General features: G+C 35.9%; 1 protein-coding gene across 12 annotated transcripts in view; it reads left to right on the top strand.

Moving 5' to 3' along the window:
* The window catches only part of dmd (dystrophin), a 2654580-nt gene that overhangs the window by 1771445 nt on the left and 859832 nt on the right, over window positions 1-23303 (top strand). For all 12 annotated transcript variants that reach the window (XM_039745194.1, XM_039745193.1, XM_039745197.1 and 9 more), the window contains one exon: window positions 3462-3570. In XM_039745194.1, the coding sequence (XP_039601128.1) occupies window positions 3462-3570 (109 nt within the window). The remainder of the gene's footprint in view (window positions 1-3461; window positions 3571-23303) is intronic.

A 23303-nucleotide genomic window follows, 5' to 3' on the forward strand; every position in this document is an offset into this window, starting at 1 on the left:
GTAAGGTAAGAGGCATTCCGAAATGTCAGATGGAGTGAGATTATTTAAGGCTTTGTAAATCATAGCCAGTATTTTAAAGTCAGTTCTAAATGGCACAGGTAACCAGTGTAGCAACATCAAAACTGGAAAGATGGGTTCTGATTTTCTTCTCCTAGCTAAGATTCTGGAAGCTGCATTCTGCACTAGTTGCAATTAATTGATGTGTTTTTTGGGTAGTCCTGATAGGAGTGCATTACAGTCGACTAAAAACAAAAGCATGAACTAATTTTTCAGCATATTGAAACGTTATAAGGGATCTAATTTTTGCTATATTTCTTAAGTGAAAAAATGCTGTTCTAGTGATCCGATTAATATGTGGTTAAAATTTAGGTCAGAGTCAATAATTACCCCTAAATTTTTTACTTCTGTCGTAACTTTTAAGCCTAATGGATCAAGTTTATTTCTAAACTTACAAAAATACGCCTGTGAATAGGAAAGCTTTAAAAATACTATCTTAACCACCAACAAATCCTAAAGAAAGACCTGAGACCTGACTGATTCCTTTTAGCAGACTTCTTGACTGCAGTCTTGAACAAGAATCCTTTAGACTAGAGGTTCTGATATCTCCTGGGTATGGGCAAAACTCTTCTGGAGCTCAAAGTTGAACAGTTATGTTCTTTGTAGGCACTACTTGTTGCCAATGTCAAAGAAGACTGTTAAATAAATAACATAATTCAACTTTTCCCCCTTTTTAATTTAGCACGTTTTTTTCAGTTAGGCATAATTATTTTTTTTGTTTTTTTGAAGTATACTTATGATTTTGACTTTGTGTAATGTAGTAACCACCTTATGGTATTGGTATCTCTAATTAAATGGAGATACTGGCATAGATTTCTTGGTTACTGAAGAATTGTCACATAGGTGACAACAGGCTTCACATTTATAATGAAATGTAGTTTTGTCTTGGTATAATAATCTGGTTGCGTTTTATATTTAATTGGCTTAATAAAGTAGTGTCAGATCTTAACTGTATTGTCCATATAAAAAAACAAGTAAAAAAAAGGCTCTACAGGACTACATTGGTCCAGTGGTTAACATTGCTGCTTCTATTTCATTGTCCCAGGAACCTAGATTAGGTTCCTGCTACAATCACTCTGTTTGTGGAACTAGCACATTATCCCAGGGTTTGTGTCTCTTTTATTCTATGTATTACACACTCCAGTGACCAGCATGTAAGATTGATTGGTGACTATGAAGTGACTGTGAATGTGTATGATTGTAAATGTGATAAATGCAATAAATAGCATCTCATCTTGATTTGATTTCCGCATTGCTTTCGGTGGTTCTAACTTCCTTGAATCCTGGGCTGGAATAAAGTGGGCTCAAAATATGACTGGATGGTTCACTAATGCTTCACGGCACCCTATTAAGTACATAGTGCTGACTGATCTTACTAAACTTGTTTAGTGTACTGTATCTTGATTCCTTCTTTAATGAAGAACAAGTCCATTAGGACATATTGTAAAGTATGCAGACTGTTTATTTTTATAAATATAAAACAGCACAATCAGAAATTTTAAAATGACAGAAGGTAATTTACTGAAATTCAATGTTTTCACACCTGTGTATGCAATTACATTCATTTTGGCAGCCAGAAAGAATCAAATGCAGACACCAACTACATGCTAAAATGCAATATATCATTTTCCCAAGTTCCATAAATATACAGTATTGCTTTTGTATCTTTGAAAAATGTCCACCAAATATAATTTCTTCAACTGTTTAAAAAAACAGATCACTTTCCAGTGTTACACTATTATTGTAGCAGGAGTGCTGTTCTCAAAATCCTGCAAGTGAATCTTTGACTGGCTTGTTTTTAACTGTTTTCAGACATTTCTTAAAATCACCTTTATCCAGTATTTCTTCAAGTTATAATATTTTTTCACAAATGACCAGAAAAACGATACAGCATTATTCTCTATTTTCATTTTAATAATACAAACAAAGGTATAGAGTTTGGGCACTGAGTGGTGATCCCCATATTACTGTAGTATTAGATTACAGGAAGGGCTTTCTCAAAAATACATCTTTACAGATGGAAGCCTCTGACTAGACTGGGAAAGGAAGGTGGTGGTGCCGGTTATGAAGTCAATGAGGTAGAAGGGCTGGGAACAGGCTCCTAAAAAGCTGAAGTGGTATCATGCATCATTTTACCCACGATTCTCTGGGTCTGCAGAGGAAAAGAGAAAGAGGCATTAGGAGGCAGTGGGGTGGAATTATAAGTCAATAAGCCCAGAAGTTCTCTCCTAAGCATGCATGTGTGACACGATTTATGTTTCATTATCAACATCTAATAACCCATTGATCTCAGCTTAACAAAATATTTCAGTTGAGACCAAGTCAACAATTTTAGTGTAAATATTAAATCTAATTTATAACACACTTTTCTAGTTCCATGGTACCAAGTCCTATTCATGTTACAAAACAATAAACTCTGCATTTATTTTGATGTGAAACACCTAGTTCTATTAAATATATACAACATCTTACAGGGTATGTGAGGAGCAGGCCTAGGGATGTTGATTTCTAAACGCTCTGTGATATCCGTATTTACTTTTCTTGCTGTTACATTTTAAACATTGAAAACTGCAGTTACAGATATTTAATTTTTCATTTTTTTTGTACTAAATTATGCAGTGTCTGTAAAGAAACTTTTATATCACACCTTAGATTTGCAAGCTGTTAGGACCACTAGTCAGGAAACTGTAAGATTTAGTTAAACTCAAACAAAGGTGGACTTGTACCATAAAGTAAACATGAGTCCAAGAGCTTTGGGTTATTTTCTTGAAAATGTGTAGTATACCCAATTGTTATGTAGTGTATATGGTATCTTTAATTTCAGCCTGCCAGGAAACATATTAATATATATACTGTACATATAAATAATATGGATCTACTCTCTGTGGCGATTATTTACACATAGTTCAGTCCTAATAACCACCATGAACTCTGTATGCACTGAATCTGCATTTGAAAGAAGGATAATGCCTGAAGGAATTATTTTACTTCAGACATGTTGCTAAATAAAGCTCAAATGTTATACAAGTTTTATTTTTTATTATTGGAATAAGAATAATAAAGTACACATTTCAAGTTCATGATTTATTAATTTAACATCCAATTAAAAAAGGTCCCTAAACATTTATATGACATGCAATAAATTTAAAAGCATATCTATAAAATATACAGTATATTCAATAGTTATGCACACAGTATATACAGTATGTAAAAAATGTAACCGTTTTTGTCCATCAAGCAGCTACAGTCAAAGGAAGTCTAGATGAGGTTTCTGTTCATAGATTTAAATGCTAGGCCAATACTCCATGATTTATCATGCACCAGGCCAGCTAGTGTTTGTGTGTGTGCGTCTTGCGTGAGTGTGTATATATGGATCGTTACCATTTTATTTTTTTCTTATGCAGGGTAAACTTGAAGATCTGCGCTCTGATTGGAAAACAATCAGTATTTTACTTCAGCAATTGAAAGCAAAACCAGAAGCTGGAGCAACAAGTTTCATCTCTACTGGTGCTCGTAAGTTTCTTTTTTACAGACAGTATATTTTACTGGGAATACATAAAATTTAACATGTGATAAAAGGTTGTACTTTATCAAAATACAGATAATTAGGAATTTGTTTAAAATGTATTTTATAAATATAGAATACCTGTTGACATGGTGTAACCCAAACAAAAGACAGGCTTGATGTCCAGAATGGAAGGCCAAGGCTATGGGTGCTGAAAACAATTTTCAGGGGCATCTGAGGATTTTGTGTTTTTTTAAGATTATGAAAGAATAGTTTTAATAGTAATGAAGCTGCCAAAAGAGTTATCTTCTCCATACCGTTTATAGTATTACAATAAAGTTTAATGTTTGAGTCTACTGTTTTGTAATGATGGCACAACCACATATATTTTTTTGTGGATTAAATACAAGGTGCTGCAAAAAAAAATTGTTTAGCTAGTTGACTAGTTTGCACATTCAGTCTTCATGGGTCTATGAGTTAAGATCCAAAGTCCAATCCATCTTGATTGGAGCACTTGCTGTGGCAGACATATCTTATATTCAATGAATTCAGAAAAAGGGTTACCCTTTACCAAGAATGGCAACAACAACATTTATTTATATAGCACATTTTCATACAAATGATATAGCTCCAAGTGCTTTACATGATGAAGAAAGAGAAAAAGACAAAATAAATAATTATTAAAAAACACTAATTAACTTAGAATAAAACTAAGGTCCGATGGCCAAGGAGGACAGAAAAAAAAAAAACTCCAGAAGGCTGGTGAAAAAAAAATCTGCAGGGGTTCCAAGGCCACGAGACCACCCAGCCCCCTCTAGGCATTCTACTTATTATAAATGACCTCAATCAGTCATCGTGATATTCAGGGTTCTCATGGAAGAACTTGATGATGATGGTCATGTGGACTTCTGGCCTTTAATCCATCAATGTAGGGACATCACAATGTTTTGATCGTATGGTGGTGGTGCAGATCACCACCACAGAAAACTGGAAAGGGGGGGGTAGGGGTTAGGGGGTTAGTACAGATTGTGCAGCCATTAAAAAAAATTATAATTAAATGCATATACAGAATATCAGAGTTACACTAAAATTAAGCTATGAGAAAGCCATGTTAAAGTAATGTGGCTTTAGCAGTTTTTTAAAGTGCTCCGCTATATTAGCCTGGTGAATTTCTATTGGCAAGCTATTCCAGATTTTAGGTGCATAACATCAGAAGGCTGCCTCACTGCTTCTTTTAAGTTTAGCTCTTGGAATAATAGGCAGACACTCATTTGAAGATCTAAGGTTACGATTTGGAGTGTAAGGTGTAAGACATTCTGAAATATAGGATGGAGCGAGATTATTTAAGGCTTTGTAAACCATAATCAGTATTTTAAAGTCAATTCTAAATGACACAGGTAACCAATGTAGTGACATCAAAACTGGAGAGATGTGCTCGGATTTTTTTTTCCTAGTTTAGATTCTAGCAGCTGCATTCTGCACTAGTTGCAATCGATTGATGTCTTTTTTGGATAGTCCTGATAGGAGTGTGTTGCAGTAATCTAGCCGACTGAAAACAAAACCGTGAACTAATTTCTCAACATCTTGATCATCATGGCCAGAGTAAAGAGGGTATATGTCAAACTCAGTATTTGATCAGCTCCTGATAGAAATAATGAGATACAGTCATTATGTGAATGAAGGACCGTGGAAAAACATTTACATCTGTTCAGATGTAAAAAAATTAATTCAAAAAGTACAATCAAAGGATTCTGTTACTTTTTTTTTAATTATGCATACACACACACAAGTAGCAGGAGAAGTGGAGCAATGCTTATGAAGAGCTGGGACTGGCAGAATGGTACATCTTCATCAGTAGCCCAGTGATAGCAAATTACAGAGTCAACTACCAGGTTACATACTGTATGTCACTTACACCATAATTGATTGAATAATTTATGTGTTGTTATGTTATCATGAGTTATTCATTATCTAGCAGTTGCGTTGTTTCCTACAAAACAACAATTAAAAGAATAGATCCAGTGAAGCATCCACAACCCTTTTATTAATTAACATAGCAGTTTACAACCAGGTTGACCTCATCCTGCATTTGTGCTGTGCAAAGAGCATTTTCTTACACATAGTTGCAATATGTTTCTTCCTTGTTCCCTGCTTTCAATGTTCTGTAACTCTGAACTGGGGGCATATCTGTAGAATCCAACCTTTAAATCTTACTAGACTATGTTGGAGTCATATTTTGTATTTTTACTTGGGTAGTCAGTAGTGTTGATTGGTGAAATTCACCAGTCTTTATCCACAGTCAATATGCTGTGCCCACTGGTGACCTTGTTCACTGAATATTTTTCTGGAAATTTGCCATGCGGCCAGTGTGACACAACATAACTGTAGCAGCAATGTGCAGAACTTTCACGTATAAATACTGTAAGATAATTGTCGAATTGCTTCACGCATGAATGATATCACAACCCAATCAGTGCTCTAGTCAGTTTTCCATCCCACATGTGTTTAAAAAACAAACCTGCAGCATTTTCATTTGAGGGGTATGTTAGCAGACCGTAATGAGTGCTGCCACCGGATATATAACACTGATCCCTGAGTGTTGGTAGCCAGCCCCACATGACTAATTTACATGCGTAATTAGCCATGTGTCCAGCTATGATCTCAAAAGAAGCTTTAAAGGAGCCCTCATAAAATACAGGACACCTTGTGAAATAATAATAAAATATTTATTACTATTTACAAGGTGTTTCTTTTTGATGGCAGAAAAACATGCAAAGCATCTTCACAGATACATAGGAAACAAAAATAGATCACTGCCACTATATGGTACAGCCAGTGTGTGCCCCAGTAAATGTGATGTCAGCTATATTTTTACTTATTGTTAGTTTGTAGCCATTTGCTTGTGGTTATCATTCCGTGTCGTTTGGTGTTTCAGGCCCAGTAGTACAGTGGTTAGCACTGCGTGTCTTGCAGCTCAGGTCACATTTCTGGCCACAATAACTGATCCAGCATATTTGGTAGGTACTTCCCTATCTATCAGGGACACTTAAAAGGCCATTGTACAATTATACAGTAAGCTCCTCAAAACTATTTTAATTTCACCTTCCCCAATTACTTTAATGTATTTTGCAGAGTTTAACAAAGTATCTGAACATTTCCATGATTTCACAAAACTCACAGTGAAGTAAACATTTTGGGGTGCACTCATCATTATTAGCCAGTAATCAACAACTGCTCACCATAAGTTATGAGAAGGTTGAATGTCATTTTAATTAAAAATCCAAGATCTGACTTGTTTGTGCCGTGTAAGAACTAAGAGACTTTGGGTTTAAAATATATTTTTAAATTTGTGTGAATTGATTAAAGCAGCTGCCTCAGACCTCCATAATCTTGCATTACTCATTCTGACAACCTCGACCTCGACTTGATGTTTTCTTGGAGGAAACAAGTGGATAGGACTGGCGAGCTTTGTTGGGCTGAATGGCCTGTTCTCGTCTAGATTGTTCTATTGATAACCTTCTTCATTCAATATGGAGACCTCTAAAAATACCCAGTCCTTATTTGCACTGTTGTTTTTTGCATTGTCCAGGACATCTTTTTAAAATGTCTTACTCTCTGACTGAATGCATTTACATTCTCACTTTTACTCTACAGGCTCAGATTAAATGATTTAATATGCTACCTACAGGTAGCTAATCTCTTTAATACTGCCTAATTGTGTAACTTCATCCAACTGTACAGTCACAAATTGCTATACAATATGGATTAATTGCTGAATTGCTAAACAATTTTATAATAGTGCATTCTGAGAATTTGTTGTGCTTAAATGAGGACTGACTGTGGGAAAAGTTTAACCTGCAATCTTTTTTTTTTTTTGTTCAACAGTATTCATTTTCATTTTTTTAAAGAACGTAACATTTCTAAGAAATACACTGTAATCTACACTAATTTGAACTGGAAATCTTTGAAAAACATTCTGCAGAACTCATCTCTAAAAATCAAGAAGAGGAGTTCACTTCTTGAGTCAATTCCAGATGTATGATAGTGCAAATAAACTACATGTCACATTTCATTTTGGGAGATAGCCACTGGAAGTAGTTGATTGCAGTGCTAAGGTGACCTTTTTCTATTCTTTAGGCAACAAAGGTTGTATCTGTTGGCAAGAGCCTTCAAGTCAAAAGCATGTTTTAGCCAAATGTGTGTTACGTTACAAAAAAGCAATATATCCATGGGGGTGTTGTATCAAAAAGTAGGGATATTTTCTTTCTCTTTCTCTTTCTTTCACTTTTTAAATGTTAAATGCTAAACTATACTGTTGGAAAATGCCACTTAATTAAAGTCAATGTTACTTTATGTTACTTTAATACAAATGTGGCATCTTAATACAAGTGTGTGCTCATAATGATGGACATTTGTAATTTCAATCAATCACCTAAATTCATGAGGTCTATTTAAGCAGGAAAATAAATGCCAAGTCTTAATTACACTTTCTACATTTAAATTGTTACACAGTGCTAAAATGAAAAGAGCTGCTATTCAAAGGCATCTGCAGAACAATCTCAACCCCAAAAATAAGGGACCAATAGGAAAGAGAAATAAACCTAAACAGTACATTTGGTGTTGGTTGACATAAAACAGCAATAGTAGTAATTAAATCCCAATTAACATCTAATATTTAGATTATAAAATGTAAATTTTATTTATAATAAACAATGTAAATGGAGAGCTACTGCATGGCTTGTTATTAAGCTCTTTTCATATATATGTATCAAAACATTGCCACGTTAATTTTTTTAGCAGTGCCAGAAGATTCCTCGTTTAGACTTGTAGGTCTTTGTTTCTCAACCTTTAAGTATTTGAGACCCGAGTTTTCATAATAGTTTTAATCACCTACCCCAACATTTTAAAAATTTAACTAACTCTATATTTATTGTTCTAGTATCAGAATATAGTTTAAGTTAATTTGTTTTGGTTTCAACAGATGTTTTTTTCATATTTTTGATTCTTTTTTTTCACTTCTTGGCGCTCCCCTTTTTGTTACTTCGCGCCCTCCTAGGGGGGCCCACCCCACAGGTTGAGAACTACTGTTGTAGGTCATTGCAACATCACATCAATTCACCGAGCTCCCATTTACTCTTAGCCATTCCTCTGTAAATTATTTATGAACAAACTTGCATGTGTAAAGGGGAATTTTATAGACACATTTATTAATCTCCTCACTAATTTAACTAAATCACTCAAACCTTATACTGTTTTCAGCTTAACATAATCTTGCTGGTGTTTCATTCATGCATGTTGGCTGTGTCAGACAAATGATATACAATTTCATTTGGGGGGAGGGAGAGGAGGGGGAAAGCCAGGGCAGAAGACAGAAGAAAAGGTAAGAGTAGGTGTGAAAAAGCTGCCATGGGACAGATTAAAAAGATAGTGAAGAAATAGTTAATCTGAGAGTGAGAATCAGTTTGGCTTCTTCTGTTTTCATTAAAAAGTGTCTTTGGAGCCCTGTGAAAGAACACAAACAGAGTTATGAGTGTGAATTTAATCAATGGATGTAAAGTGTATTACAGCAGGCTTTGTAAGGTATTTAGTTTTAACAGGTCAAATGTGGCTCCCTGTTTCACCTTTGTAGATGTATGTACTCTTCCAACAAGAAATGCAGTAAATAAGATTGTTTAGACCCGCAAGAGATCTGTTGTTTAACTTCCTTGGTGTTAACCCCAAGCTTTACTCTTGGAATTCTATGTTATTAATTAAGACAGAGTGAGACTTGGAGTGAATGTACTGATGTGCTTTATAGTGTTAAGTCTGAATAACTCTCAGGACAGAATTCTGCTGCATCTGCTGGATGAAATAGCATCTTGCTGTTTAAAATCATGAATATTTCTATGCAGTCTGCCATTTTATTTTATTGTATTCATTAGTGGGGCGGAGTATACAGCAGAAATCCAATGACAAATGGAAGGCCATAAAGCCTGTTTTAGAACAGACTGAAACTGAGCCACTCATTGAATCAAGCGATAATGATGGCGATGTGAAATGGTACATTGATATAGATAGTGAAACTGAAGCATACGGCACTACACAACCAAATCACCTTGATATGCCTGGTGAATTTAATCCAGTGAAGTTTCACTGAGGTTTCATAGTAGCTATGTTTCTCAAAAAGGCAAAATATTCTAATCAAGTGCAAGGAACCCCTAAGCACTGTTCAGAAAACAGAAACTGTCATTGTTCATGCCAGAGGAAATGTTTAGAAGTCACTAAGCCTTGCCCTTTTGTAGCCTGCAAAACTTAAAGGGCACGTAGATTATGCAGATCAGGTACTGATATTCTACCATACTGTGTGGAAGCAACAGAAAAAATATTATAAGAAAGGTTTACAAAGAAACATTTTTTCTGTTCCAATTGTGATGTCAATCTATGGGTTGATGACTTTCAACATCTCACATGAAGAACATATAGTAAACTGCATCAATACAGCAGTGGACACTAGACATATCTTTCCACCTGTATGTCTTGATGTTTTGGTATTTACATTTCTGTTACACATAGTAACATTATTTCATGTTGAAAAAAACTTCAGCATTTTTGGCTCATTTTTCCAGGGGTAAATATAATGCTACAGAGGCTACTGTTGAAGTTACCAGAGTGATCAGATACAAGAATATTGTTGGTGACATATTTGCAAATGACATAGCAGCTCCTTTCACAGCTCAAAGTGCATGGTGAGAATTGTGTCTCTCCTCTGTGAAGTGAGCTGTGGATGAGAAGTTTGTGTAGGTTAGGTGGTCGATGAAAGGAGATCAAGGGAGTTTTCAGAAAAAGGCTCCTATGGAAGGGAACTGTCTGCAAAATGGGGAAATTATTTTTGATTACCTGTGGGAGTGATAAAGTGTTAGGGTGAAACAGGAAGACCAGCAGGATATGGATTTCATTATTGGAGTTCTTCTTGGAAAAGAGGTTACGAGCTCTGCTCCTGGCTTGATTGAAGGCCTTGTCCATGAGAAAAGTATCCTCACTTGATGAAGATACACTTATTTCTGAGTGCTTCATTACAAACATCAACCTCATGATTGCAGAGGTGGTTGAGTCTAAGGCACTGTGAAGAGGCTGGGAGTTTTTTAGTATACCAGTGATGGAAGGAGGTGTAGTGAACGTAACTTTGTAAGTCAGTTGACTTGTAATAGACAGCTGTTTTAAGTCCTGAAAAGCTGATAGAAAGACAAATCTAAAAATGGTAAAGCTCTGGTGGATGCATTCACTGTAAATCTGAGAGATTGATGGAAACAAGTAAAATCATTAATAGCATAAAATTCCTGTAGCTGGCTCCTAGAACAAGAGGCAGTACCAATACAATCAGTAAAATGCATGTACAAAGCCTATGTAGGAAAAAAACTGCTTTTCCACCCAGCTGACAAAGATGTTGGCATAGCTAGGTCCTATTGGAGAACCCTTTACAAATCTACTAATATTTTGAAAAAATTGTTATCGAAGGAGAAAATATTGCAGTTAAGAACCAGTTCTGCCAGTCTCATGAGTGTGTTCCTAGGAGGATCCTGGACTGGACATCTGTTAAATGCCTGTCTGAGGGCAATAATACCTTCATTGTGAAAAATGATAGTGTATAGAGAGGTGATTATTACTATAAAGATAAAGCAGTCAGGACAGTGAAACCTAAAGCTGGCAAACAATTAGAGAGCATGGTTAGTATCTTTTAAGTAAGAAGGTAGACCTTCAGCCAGCAGTTTTGAAAGACAGTTGAGGAAAGCTAAAATGTGAGTAGTGTGACAGTCGTATGTAGAAAACATAAGGCATTCAGCATTGCCTGGTTTGTTGGCTTTGGGAAAAAGGTAAAACTGAGAATTATGTAGGTTTTTAATAAGGTGGTTAGGATTAGGAAGGAATTCCTTTCTGCTGATGAGAAATGAAACAGCAGAGCTTACCTACTGCTGGTAATTGTCTCTCAGATTATGTGTGTGGACAACAAAGGCAGCTGCATTAAAGAACTGTTTTGGACATTCTGCAATATAAAGGTCCTTTTGATTACCATTGCATCCCTTTTGTCTGCAGATTTGATGACAATATTATCTCAATAGTGCAGAATGTGCAGTTCACCTTTGGCAAGGTTGGACATGTATTTGTTAGGACAAGAAAGTTTGCTAGGTATCTGGTTTGAACTTGACTGATGAAATAATCACCAAATGCAAAATGTTGAGCAGAAGGGATCCAGAATTTCTGTTTGGGATTAATGCTTTCAGAGACAGCATCACTCTCTATAACAGTGCTGGCCTCTCCTGCAAATTATGCTGTGAAATGAATCCTGCAAAAAAAGCAGTTAAGGTTGTTGTAGACTTGTGGGACCAAAATGGAAGACAGACTCTTGTTAAGCAATGATAATTCATTCTGTCAATGAGGGATGTCATAGGGTATAGTTACTACAAGATTATTGTTGGAGAGAATGGAGCAAGTCTCCCTTTCTGGCTTGTTCTACAATAAGCAATTACGCTAATTCTTATTTTAATTGAGAAAGCCATAGTGCCTGGAATTCAAAGTTATAGCGAGATTATTGAGTAAAGAAAAATACTGATGAGCAGTGCAATGCAGATGGTTCTTCTTTGTTGATAGTACCTTCTATGCATGTAAGTTGTTTTTTAAGGGAATATAAAGGGAGAGCATTCATTTTTGGGAAAAGTGAAGAATGAGACACTTCATATTGTTCTGAATGACCCAAAATCTACCGAGTTGAATTTTAGGAAAATCCTTTGTGCAGAACCCTGTAACAGTGGACAAGTGCCAGACAAATGCATACTACCACAATCTGTTTGCCAATTGGAGTGACTTTTGGCCATATAAAAGAGGAAAATATTGAAGACAAATAATACAAATTGAAATAACCTCTGTCAAGCTAAATCTGAAACAGTGAAATAACCTGTAATTGAAGTTGTATGGACTATTTCTCTGTTATCTGTTTTAAAGATTGGCAACATGTAAGTGAGAGGTGCTATGGGCAGGAAAGATTACAGTATTGGTTGGTCCATTCATTTCCTTATGCAGGGAAGCACAGGTAGGAACAACCCTTGGACAAGGTGGCAGCCATTGCAGGTTGAAAACACACACATAAACATCAGGGGATGCTCTAGCATAATCAGTTCACCTAACCTGCAACAGAGCAAACCCACAGAGACCCATGTACGAACTACGTGCCATTAAAACTGTGGTCTTGAAAACTGAGGGAAAAAAAAAAACTTTGCTTACTTTATTTTAGTAGCATAATTCATTCTTTGATGTACTGTATGTGCCCCAGTCACTCCCGAAACTGTACCAAAATGACATTAATACCTCAAGTTTACATTCACTGAGTTTTTTGTGTTCTCCCATGGTTTGAAAGTAAAGACATCACTCAGGATCTTGGCCCAGTTTATATGGTGATTAGGTCATGGCTATTCACAAATCAAATATTCTTAAGTTTTACAGTACATGTTGAGAAGTGATGGATAGTAGCTAAAAGCCCATAGATGCACATATAGCTTTAAGTTAATTTGAGATTTATAAAGGAACTTGGGCTGAGACCTGACATACATACGGCTTTATAAATCTGATTTTTTTGTGTAAACGGCATTTTTGCCTTTCTAGCATAAGCAACATTTTAGCATGGAATCTAAGCAAGTTTCTATACAGTAAAATGAGTCTGTGGAGCTTTGACGTGGCAGTGCTAATCAACTGGTATACTGTAGATGCACATTATATGTGGTATACTGTGTGTCAATTCCTGTGCTTTTACCTTGAGCAATGCTGTAAACAATATTGCACTTATTAAATATTTGCATTGCAAAACATCAATAAGATGTATTCTCAAGAAAAATGCTAATGTTATTTTCAGGAAAGGATCCATTAGTGAGAGAGGATTTTACTTTTTTCCAACTGCTTTGTCCCTGTTTAACATCAAGTGGTGTGTAGCTGAATCAAATCTCTTTCTCTGATTGGAGATACTTCAAGGTCAAGACCTAGTTTTGTGAGAAGTTTTATTTTGCAGTGCGGTTGACATCAGACACAAGCTGAAAGACAAACTTCTCTAATAAAGCTTTCAGATTCAATTTGCTGCCTGTGCATTGCTGGTGGAATCTCTGGAGGTCACTCACAGCATGTGCTGCAACACCAACTGAGAGTATTATTAAAAAGAGATGAACCTTAAAATTGACATTGGGCTTTTGAGATGGTATAGGTATATTAATATAATTGAGAAAATTGTTGACATATTCTGTATAATGATAGCTGAGCAGCATTCAGTTTCCAGCTGCTGGCAGTGACAATGATCTTAAGCAAACAGTATAGCTTATACATTCATACATTGTTGTAGGAACCCTGCAATGAAAATCTGCAGGCTGTACTTGATTAAAGCTTTGCCATTAATTGATTGTTTTTTTTTAGTTCTGTAAATGCACTTAGGTAGCCAGGCTTGATAATTACTGGGTCCTGAAGGATCAGGAAGGAGGGAACAGAAATGAAAAATGAACATAGGCAAAGGTCAGCATTCAATGAGATTGTCATTTTAGGTGCACTTGGACCCACAGACGCTCAAATTTCAAAGATTCTTCAAGCTTTATGAAAAACTGCTATTTTCATGTGATTGTGAATAAGCATTCTGTGCTTGTGATAGGGTTATTTATAGAATCGAAATGTTGCTGAATGTATTATATTAAAATGCTTGATTTCTGTAGGAGGTTATTGTGTAATACATTTAAACTAGTAGATTAGTAGATATGCAGGTGCCAAAGTACTGTGTGAGATTAATATTAACATATCTGGATGTTAAATTGTTGAAATAAATACAAACATAGTTAAAAAAGGTTATTACTGTTAGCTCTTTGTCTTTTGAGCTCTCTGTAATCTTCTTGTGTACGTTAGCTCCGCTTCCTGAAATGTAATGAGTTCTGGTAATCCATAATGCAGTTGTGAAATATTTTCCCATTTCTCATGAATTTTTGTTTCTGGCTACATTGGGTACAAGGAATAATCTATACCTGAGAAAGTGTTTTTTAATGTATATATTTATTAATATCTATTAAAAGTAAAGACCCGTTAACTTCCATTCATTCTGAAAGAAATACAGTTGTGCTTGAAAGTTTGTGAACCCTTTAGAATTTTTTATATTTCTGCATAAATATGACCTAAAACATCATCAGATTTTCACTCAAGTCTTAAAAGTAGATAAAGAGAAACCAGATAAACAAATGAGACAAAAATATTATACTTGGTCATTTATTTATTGAGGAAAATGATCGAATATTACATATTTGTGAGTGGCAAAAGTATGTGAACCTCTAGGATCAGCAGTTAGTTTGAAGGTGAAATTGGAGTCAGGTGTTTTCAATCAATGGAATGACAATCAGGTGTGAGTGGGCACCCTGTGTTATTTAAAGAACAGGAATCTATCAAAGTCTGCTCTTCACATCACTTGTTTGTGGAAGTGTATCATGGCATGAAGAAAAGGAGATTTCTGAGGACCTCACAAAAGGAGTTGTTGATGCTCATCACCCTGGAAAATGTTACAGAGTTTCGACTCCACCAATCCACAGTCAGACAGATTGTGTACAAATGGAGGAAATTCAAGACCATTGTTACCCTCCCCAGAAGTGGTAGACCAACAAAAATCACTCCAAGAGCAAGGCGTGTAATAGTCGGCGAGGTCACTAAGGACCCCAGGGTAACTTCTAAGCAACTGAAGGCCTCTCTCACATTGGCTAATGTTCATGTTCATGAGTCCACCATCAGGAGAACACTGAACAACAATGGTGTGCATGGCAGGGTTGCAAGGAGAAAGCTACTGCTCTCCAAAAAAACGTTGCTGCTCGTCTGCAGTTTGCTAAAGATCACGGGGACAAACCAGATGGCTATTGGAAGAATGTTTTGTGGACGAATGAGACCAAAATAGAACTTTTTGGTTTAAATGAAAAGCGTTATGTTTGGAGAAAGGAAAACACTGCATTCCAGCATAAGAACCTTATCCTATCTGTGAAACATGGTGGTGGTAATATCATGGTTTGGCCTGTTTTGCTGCATCTGGGCCAGGACGGCTTGCCTTCATTGATGGAACAATGAATTCTGAATTATATCAGAGAATTCTAAAGGAAAATGTCAGGACATCTGTCCATGAACTGAATCTCAAGAGAAGGTGGGTCATGCAGCAAGACAATGACCCTAAGCACACAAGTCGTTCTACCAAAGAATGGTTGAAGAAGAATAAAGTTAATGTTTTGGAATGGCCAAGTCAAAGTCCTGACCTAATCCAATCGAAATGTTGTGGAAGGACCTGAAGCGAGCAGTTAATGTGAGGAAACCCACCAACATCCCAGAGTTGAAGCTGTTCTGTGCGGAGGAATGGGCTAAAATTCCTCCAAGCCGGTGGCCAGGAATGATCAAAAGTTACTGGAAACGTTTTGTTCCAGTTATTGCCTCAAAGGGGGGTCCCACCAGATACTGAAAGCAAAGGGTCACATACTTTGGCCACTCACAAATATGTAATATTCGATCATTTTCCTAATAAATAATTGACCAAGTATATTTTTGTCTCATTTGTTTAACTGGTTTCTCTTTATCTACTTTTAGGACTTGAGTGAAAATCTGATGATGTTTTAGGTCATATTTATGCAGAAATATAGAAAATTCTAAAGGGTTCACAAAGTTTCAAGCACAACTGTATGTGTATAACACATGAGAAAGTTACATCATGTGTGACAGAAAGGGGGCAGTATCACTCCCTTGAACCCCTGTCCAATACGCCAGATACCAGATAAAAGTCCAAATGTTGGCTTTATTTATTATCAACAGTGCACAAAGCACCCTCTCCTCTACAAAATTCATTAATTCACCAATCACAATCAATAATAAACAATCCACCACTCCCAGACGCGTTGCCCTCCTAACACCCAGCTCAGCGAGCCGTCTGGGAGCTGCCACAGTCCTTTTATATTTCCTGACCCGGAAGTGTTCCCAATCCCCAGTCCATGTGATTCTTTATCACTTCCGGGTCAGGTACAAGTCCTTTTCTTCACCTTGGAAGCATGTCATTCCTCTTGTCCATGTGACTCAGACGTACTTCCGGGGCGTAAGGCAAATACCCATCATTCCTCCCTGCAGCGTCTCCTAGTGGTCCCGATGGTATCCAGCAGGGCTGTGTATAAAAACTCCAATGTCCATGATGCTGGTCTTCGGGGGACCTCCATACTGCAGGGAGGGCTCCACCTGGCAACTTGGGGGTATTGGCCGGGATTAACGGCCGGCCATACACCACACATGAAATCTTTGAGGAACTGGAAAATAAGAAACTTGACAAAAAAGAGACAATTTAATCCATCAGGGTCATTTTGTTAGCTAAAAGCTAAATCAACCTTACTGTACAATATATATATATATGGAAATTTGTCCTCCTGAAACAGTGTACTTTACAAACTGTAATAAAATTAAAATTTAAAAACTTTGTTTTTATGGTTTGAAAGACTGAAGTTAATTCCAGGATTATCAGACTCAAGTCAGGAATCAACCCTGAAAGGAGTAGCTGTCTATAGCAGGGCAGTATTTTGGAAGCACATATATAACGACAAAGGGTGGTGTTTTAGGTAGTGCTGCTGACTCAGAGCATCAGAGTCCTGGGTTCAGATCTTGGAAAGGTGATTGCATTTTGTTTCAGTCTTTCCACAAAGCCTAAACTGTTTGGTTGTGAAATAAATCTGTGTGTCTTTTCTCTTCTGTAGTGCTTTTATGTACTTTTTGTACTACACCAGTAAATAGTTCATGTATTATTGAAGCCTCACAAGTATAATATACAGCTTAAAAATGATCTTGACTTGTGCTTCATAAACTGTGCTATTGTAGCCAATTTCCTGGTGGCTTTCTCCCGTACTGTATATTGTCTGATTGTGAACATTGAATCTGCTATCATTCATATGCCAAATGGCATCCGTCTATTCAATGTCTAAATTCAATTAATCCAATTCAGCCACTTTTCTTACTCCTCCCTTCTGCCAAACTGTATCAGGTCATTGACAATCACACCATGAGATTCAGGGGCAGTTTCAGTCCACAAGTGTGAAAGGTCAATCAAACGAATTTTAATATTGTAATATGTGAGCGTACATGCTGTACTAGCTATTCTGAGAAGAAACCTCACTTGACTTGATTTGGTTTAGAGTATCACAGACTATTACAGGAGCATCAGATGCAATGTAAAAATCCTCTACACGCCTACTGGACCACGTATCTACAGTAATATACACTACTGTGTGTGATGTGGAATGAAAACCGGAGTACCTGGAGAAAAAAATAAAGCAGACAAAGGATGAGCGTGCATTCAAAACTTGTCTTTTGTGCAGCAAAATCCTCCAAATTCTTCATTCATATTATTTCTGTACTTCGGCTTCCAGCTCTATGTGTTGAGGTTTTTTAATTTATTTATAGTAAGTTTCCTTTTTCACATATCTTTTATCAGAGCTCATCTATAGGGATTTTGTTGACTCTAGGGTATTTGCTAATCTAATTTGGTGTCACCTCTAAATGTAACCATTTTATTATTTTTATGCAAATTAGTTGTATAAATTAAAAACCAACACTCTCACACTAGTCCCTTTGGGACCTGATTTTTAACATATCCTCATTTATAACACATTGTTTTCTAAATTGGGTGTCACAGTGGTAAGTGCGGCAGCCTCATTAATGATCCTGGGTTCAAACACCTTGTTCACTCATTGGCTTTGTAAAGTTTGCATTTTTTCATTGCATTATCTCCTTTACCTCCTACTCTCCAAGCAAATGCAGGTTAACTTAATTGTCCGAGTGTGGGTGTAGGCATGAATAGGCCATGCCATAGACTAATGACCTTACTGCATAGGCTCTGGCGCTCTGTCATCCTGAAAAGGATTAAATGGGTTTGAGAATATTATACTTGTCGTGAGTTTAAGCCAGTTTTGTACCTGACTACAAATGCTTACTGTATATTTTTATGAGCAGCCCCCTATGATTTACCTTGTCTGAATATTTTTGAAAGTTAAGATGCATATCTTGTGCTATTAAATCATAGTTATATTTAATCATAAAGTCACCCTGCTTAAAGTTGTTACATTATTTTGTTATTTATAATTTTATCATTGTTAACATGTATATTATTATTATTATTAATAATAATAATCATCATCATTTTCCCATAACAGCATTTTGTGTGCTTTTGCATAGTTGGTTTTGCCAATGGTTCTCGTTGCAAAGCCTGTTAATCAATGCCATGTTTAACATAACAATATGCAGGTCCTGATCCAAGTTATCGGATAAATAAAAATCTTCATGAAAAATCACACAAACTGAGGAACGCAATTTAATTACAGTAAAGAACTGTTTTTGCCTCTTTTTGTCCTCCAATTTTCAGCTTCTGTATTGTTTTTTTTTTTCACTTGACTTTTTCACTCTGTTTGGGAGCTGACCTTTTTTTGACTATTTCTTCAGCTTTCCTTCCAAAAATCATCTTTGCCTTCCCAAGATTTATTCTGTCTTTTTTCCCAATCAGTGTTATCTGTTACACATACTGTATGTACTAGATTTTGTTTTTTGTATCTTCTTTTCAAGTAACTTTAATTAATTTGTAGATGATACAAGTTAAATTAATGTATCTGTAGTTTCTGTAATGGTACAACTATAGCTACATTCCATTCCTTTAAAATTTCTTGATTTACAGTGAATGCCAAAAAAATGTTAAAGGCTTGCTATTAGTTGTATTAGTAATATTATTTTTCCTTGACATTTCCAGGATACATTTTGTGTAGTTTTGGCTATCTATTTTTATTTTATCCATTGTAATATTAACTGCAGATCATTATTAGCCATCTGTATTTTTAAATCCTGAATATTCTTAACAGCTAAAGTTAATTCACTGTGTACAGCTTTGGTCTCCATATTACAAAAAGACACAGCAGTGATAGAGAAAATCAAAAGAACAGCAACTAGACTAATTACAGGACTAAAAGTTATGAGCTTTGAAAAAAAGAGATTTTAACAAATGCAGATTAATAGGTGACATGATTGAACTGTTTAAAACTATGAAAAGATCTGTACAGTGGATCCAAGCTATTGGTTTAAAATAAACTGTCAAAAAGAGCACAAGGGTCACAGTTGGAAACTTGGTAAGGGCAGATTTTGCACAAGAACCACAGACACATGTAATAAATTGCCAACTAGTGTGGTGGAGAAGACCTTAGAGACCTTCAAATGTCAATGTTATTTTATATAATCTAGGTAAAGATGATGGACAAGTTTGTTGGGCTGAATGACCTGGGGCCTCATGTATAAATGGTGTGTACGCACAAAAATGTTTCCACGCTCACATCACGATGTACAAAAACTAAACTTGGTATAAAGCCATGCACATTCTCACACCAGCTCAAACCATTGCGTACACACAAGCTTGGATTTGCAAATTGACAGCACCTAGCGTCGAAGCAGTACTACTGTTCCTGCATGGTTTCTCATTATTTTTTAGATTCACATCTCTGACCCAGCTTTATCAAATACACTGAAATTAACTGCATATTGTTTATTAGGTTAAGGCATCTGATTGTAATCAACCTATAAGAATATATTGGCCCACAGAATTGCCAAACTATTCCAAATGCCATAGCTGCTTTAACGTTGTTAATCTCGGAGTATTTTAACCCACTTTATCTGAGTGTGGAATCACAGCTCTACAGCAGCTAATCAGAAAGAGGATTATTTGGATATAGCATCTAGCACACTCTGCCTCAGTCACGCGCACAGTCTATTTGAACCTCAGCCATACAGCAAATGTTTTAGAGTCTTTCCTGTTGGGACCTGGCAGTTCAGAAATAGTTTCATTGAGCTGTAAACGCACTCAATCAGTCCATCAAGTACTCCCGGTTAAACTGTACTTATAAGTACAATTGCCTCACTTTAAACTTGCACTAGTTTTAATATTACACAACCTGAGCCATTTATGCTTGTATATTGTATGTTTTCCAAGCGCTATGTTCTTGGAGCTCTTGATATCATTTTTAAGATGAAATATAGTAAAGTATGTATATTGCATTACATGAACTTCATTTAAATAATGTATACTATTAATAATTAAACATGCTCTGTGACACAGCAGTGGCGATGAGCTGGTGCCCCGTTCATGGATTGTTCCTGCCTTACACTGTGTGACTGCTGGGACTGGTGCAACCCTGGATGGATGGATTGAATAATTAAACACGAAGATATTTTAATGTTCCTTAAAAGTTTTGAAGAATCAGCGTTCTCAGGTTACAGATGGTCAGAAGTAATTTCATTTCATAAAGTAAATAATTATCTTTATCTACACTGATCATTATTGTTATGCATTGGCTGTTACCATTATCTGCAGTAACTTATAACACTATTATATAACATTATAATCCAAATGTATTTTTAACAATTGACGCACAGGAAGGTTAAGTAACTTCTTGAGTGTCACATGGCTAGTCACAGACAGTAATTAGTAATCTTGAGGCATAAACTTCACTGTCTTTGCCACTGGAACACACTTTTTGGATATATTCACTTAAATAAGGATAAATGAACAATCTCATTATGGCATGATACTAAAAATAATAAAAATTTAAAAATATCCATTCTGAAATATGCATACATCTGAAAAAGTTATGGAGATTCTAAAGGACAATAAGAATAAATATGTAATGATCAAATGATGAATGTAGTGTTTGTGTTGTATATACAATCATACAAATACTTTGAATAAATAAACTGAAGAAAAAAAACATTTTCTTGCGGTTTTAAGGTCAAGAGGTAAGTGAAATTCTACCAATTTATTGTAAATATTACTCAACATAATAACTTTATTTGCAATATATTTAGTTCTTCCAGATGCATATATATATATATATATATATATATATATATATATATATATATATTTGTTTATGTATGTGGATTCAAATTTAACTTGTGACATGGGTCAACATAAGTGTCAGGCTTGTCTGAAATAAAATCTTAAAACAGATATGGATGGAGTAGTGCATAGTGTTCTAATGAATCAGTATGCACATATGCACACATGTAGTAAAGCATTGCAAAATAGATGTAAGAAAAATGTCAATTTAATTTATTGGATTTATGACAAGTTTAAAAAGGAACGTGTATCCAATCGATCATTAAAAAAAGAAATTGTATCAGGGCAAGCAGAGGTGATATTATTGACTTCCACTTTAGAAAAAAAACAACAAGTATAAAACTTAAAGTTTAACACCTAATGTGCTGTAGCATTTAATGATGTTGAATATTAATTTAAAAAAATCCACATTCATTATAATATATACTGTAGCATAATATATATGGTTGCATTATTATGACACCAAAGAAAAAAGTATCCATGTTCAAATATGCATATACTGTACATAATAAATGAAAAATCTTATTTTTGCATGATACTTAAAAGTAAAAAAAATGGTATCTACTTTAAAATATGCATACATCTGACAAATTGAGGAAAAAGCTGAAGGAGATCCAGAGATCCATGGTTGAACTAGTAATAAGGTGGTATTCTGCCACAAAATTTTTTATCTGACATCTGAGATCTTTGAAATGACATTAAGCTAGTCAAAGAAAAGATGCCAACTTTCTTTACAATTTGTCTGGCTTACTGCAAAATGTCCTGGCTAATTATAATGAAGTGAGTTTTTTAATTCTACTATGACATGTCCATAAAGATATGATATGATAATGTAGAGTGAGTTTTAGGGGTGATCTTCAGCCATCACTAAACACAGAATAGCACCAAAGAGGCCAAAGTGTAATGAAAAAAGGTGTCTTTTTAATACAAAAATAATGCATACATGACACGAATAAACAAATGTAGAAACAGAAGGTGCAAAAAGAAACAAGAAGGTAACAAACGCTATAGCTTGTTTGCTACCTGTATGTGAGGGATAGGGCACTGCCTATCCTGTTAGGTTGCTGATCCACCTCATACCATAATACCACAATACCATACAAGTACTTATGTTTTTCTACCAGCTTTTCAATATTCAATCTTTACTCTTTTCTAACCCATCAATAAGCTCTTCACCCTTCTTGTGCTACTTCTAGTATCATCCAGAAGTACATCTGGGTCCTGGGATATTAGGCTAGGCCTTCCCTTAATCGACTCTGGGGTCCTGCTGAATACCTATAATGCCTATACCTACATTGTGCCCAATGCTGTTTTAATGATCATTGATACATGACTATGAATGGATATCAGCACTTTCAGGGATGAATATATGGATGGATCTGTACATTGTGGACGCTAGGGGTCGCTGTTGACAGACGTCCAAGACACATGTTTAAAACACCAAGAAGATTCTTTAATAATAATTCTTCTATAAAGTGCACAAAGCACTGCACACTCCACAATTCACAATAATTACAATAATCAATAACCAATCCTCCACTCCCAGCAGCTCCGTCAATCTACCACCCAACTCCGGCTCCATCTGCTGGGGTTTCCCACAATCCCATTAAAGTCTATGACCCGGAAGTTTTCCATCTCCGGGTCAAACGCCTTCTTCAGGTCTCCCAGAAGTACTGCAAGTTTCTGTCCTCATGACTCCTAAGTACTTCCGGGTTAACGTCACAGTGATATCCCCCTGGTTCTTGGTGAGTTCCCCTTGGCGACACCCACAGCACCCAACAGAGCTGAAGAACCGGACTCCATGTCCCATGCTGCTCT

Source organism: Polypterus senegalus, chromosome 2, assembly GCF_016835505.1.
Source record: "Polypterus senegalus isolate Bchr_013 chromosome 2, ASM1683550v1, whole genome shotgun sequence".
Taxonomy (NCBI): Eukaryota; Metazoa; Chordata; class Cladistia; order Polypteriformes; family Polypteridae; genus Polypterus; species Polypterus senegalus.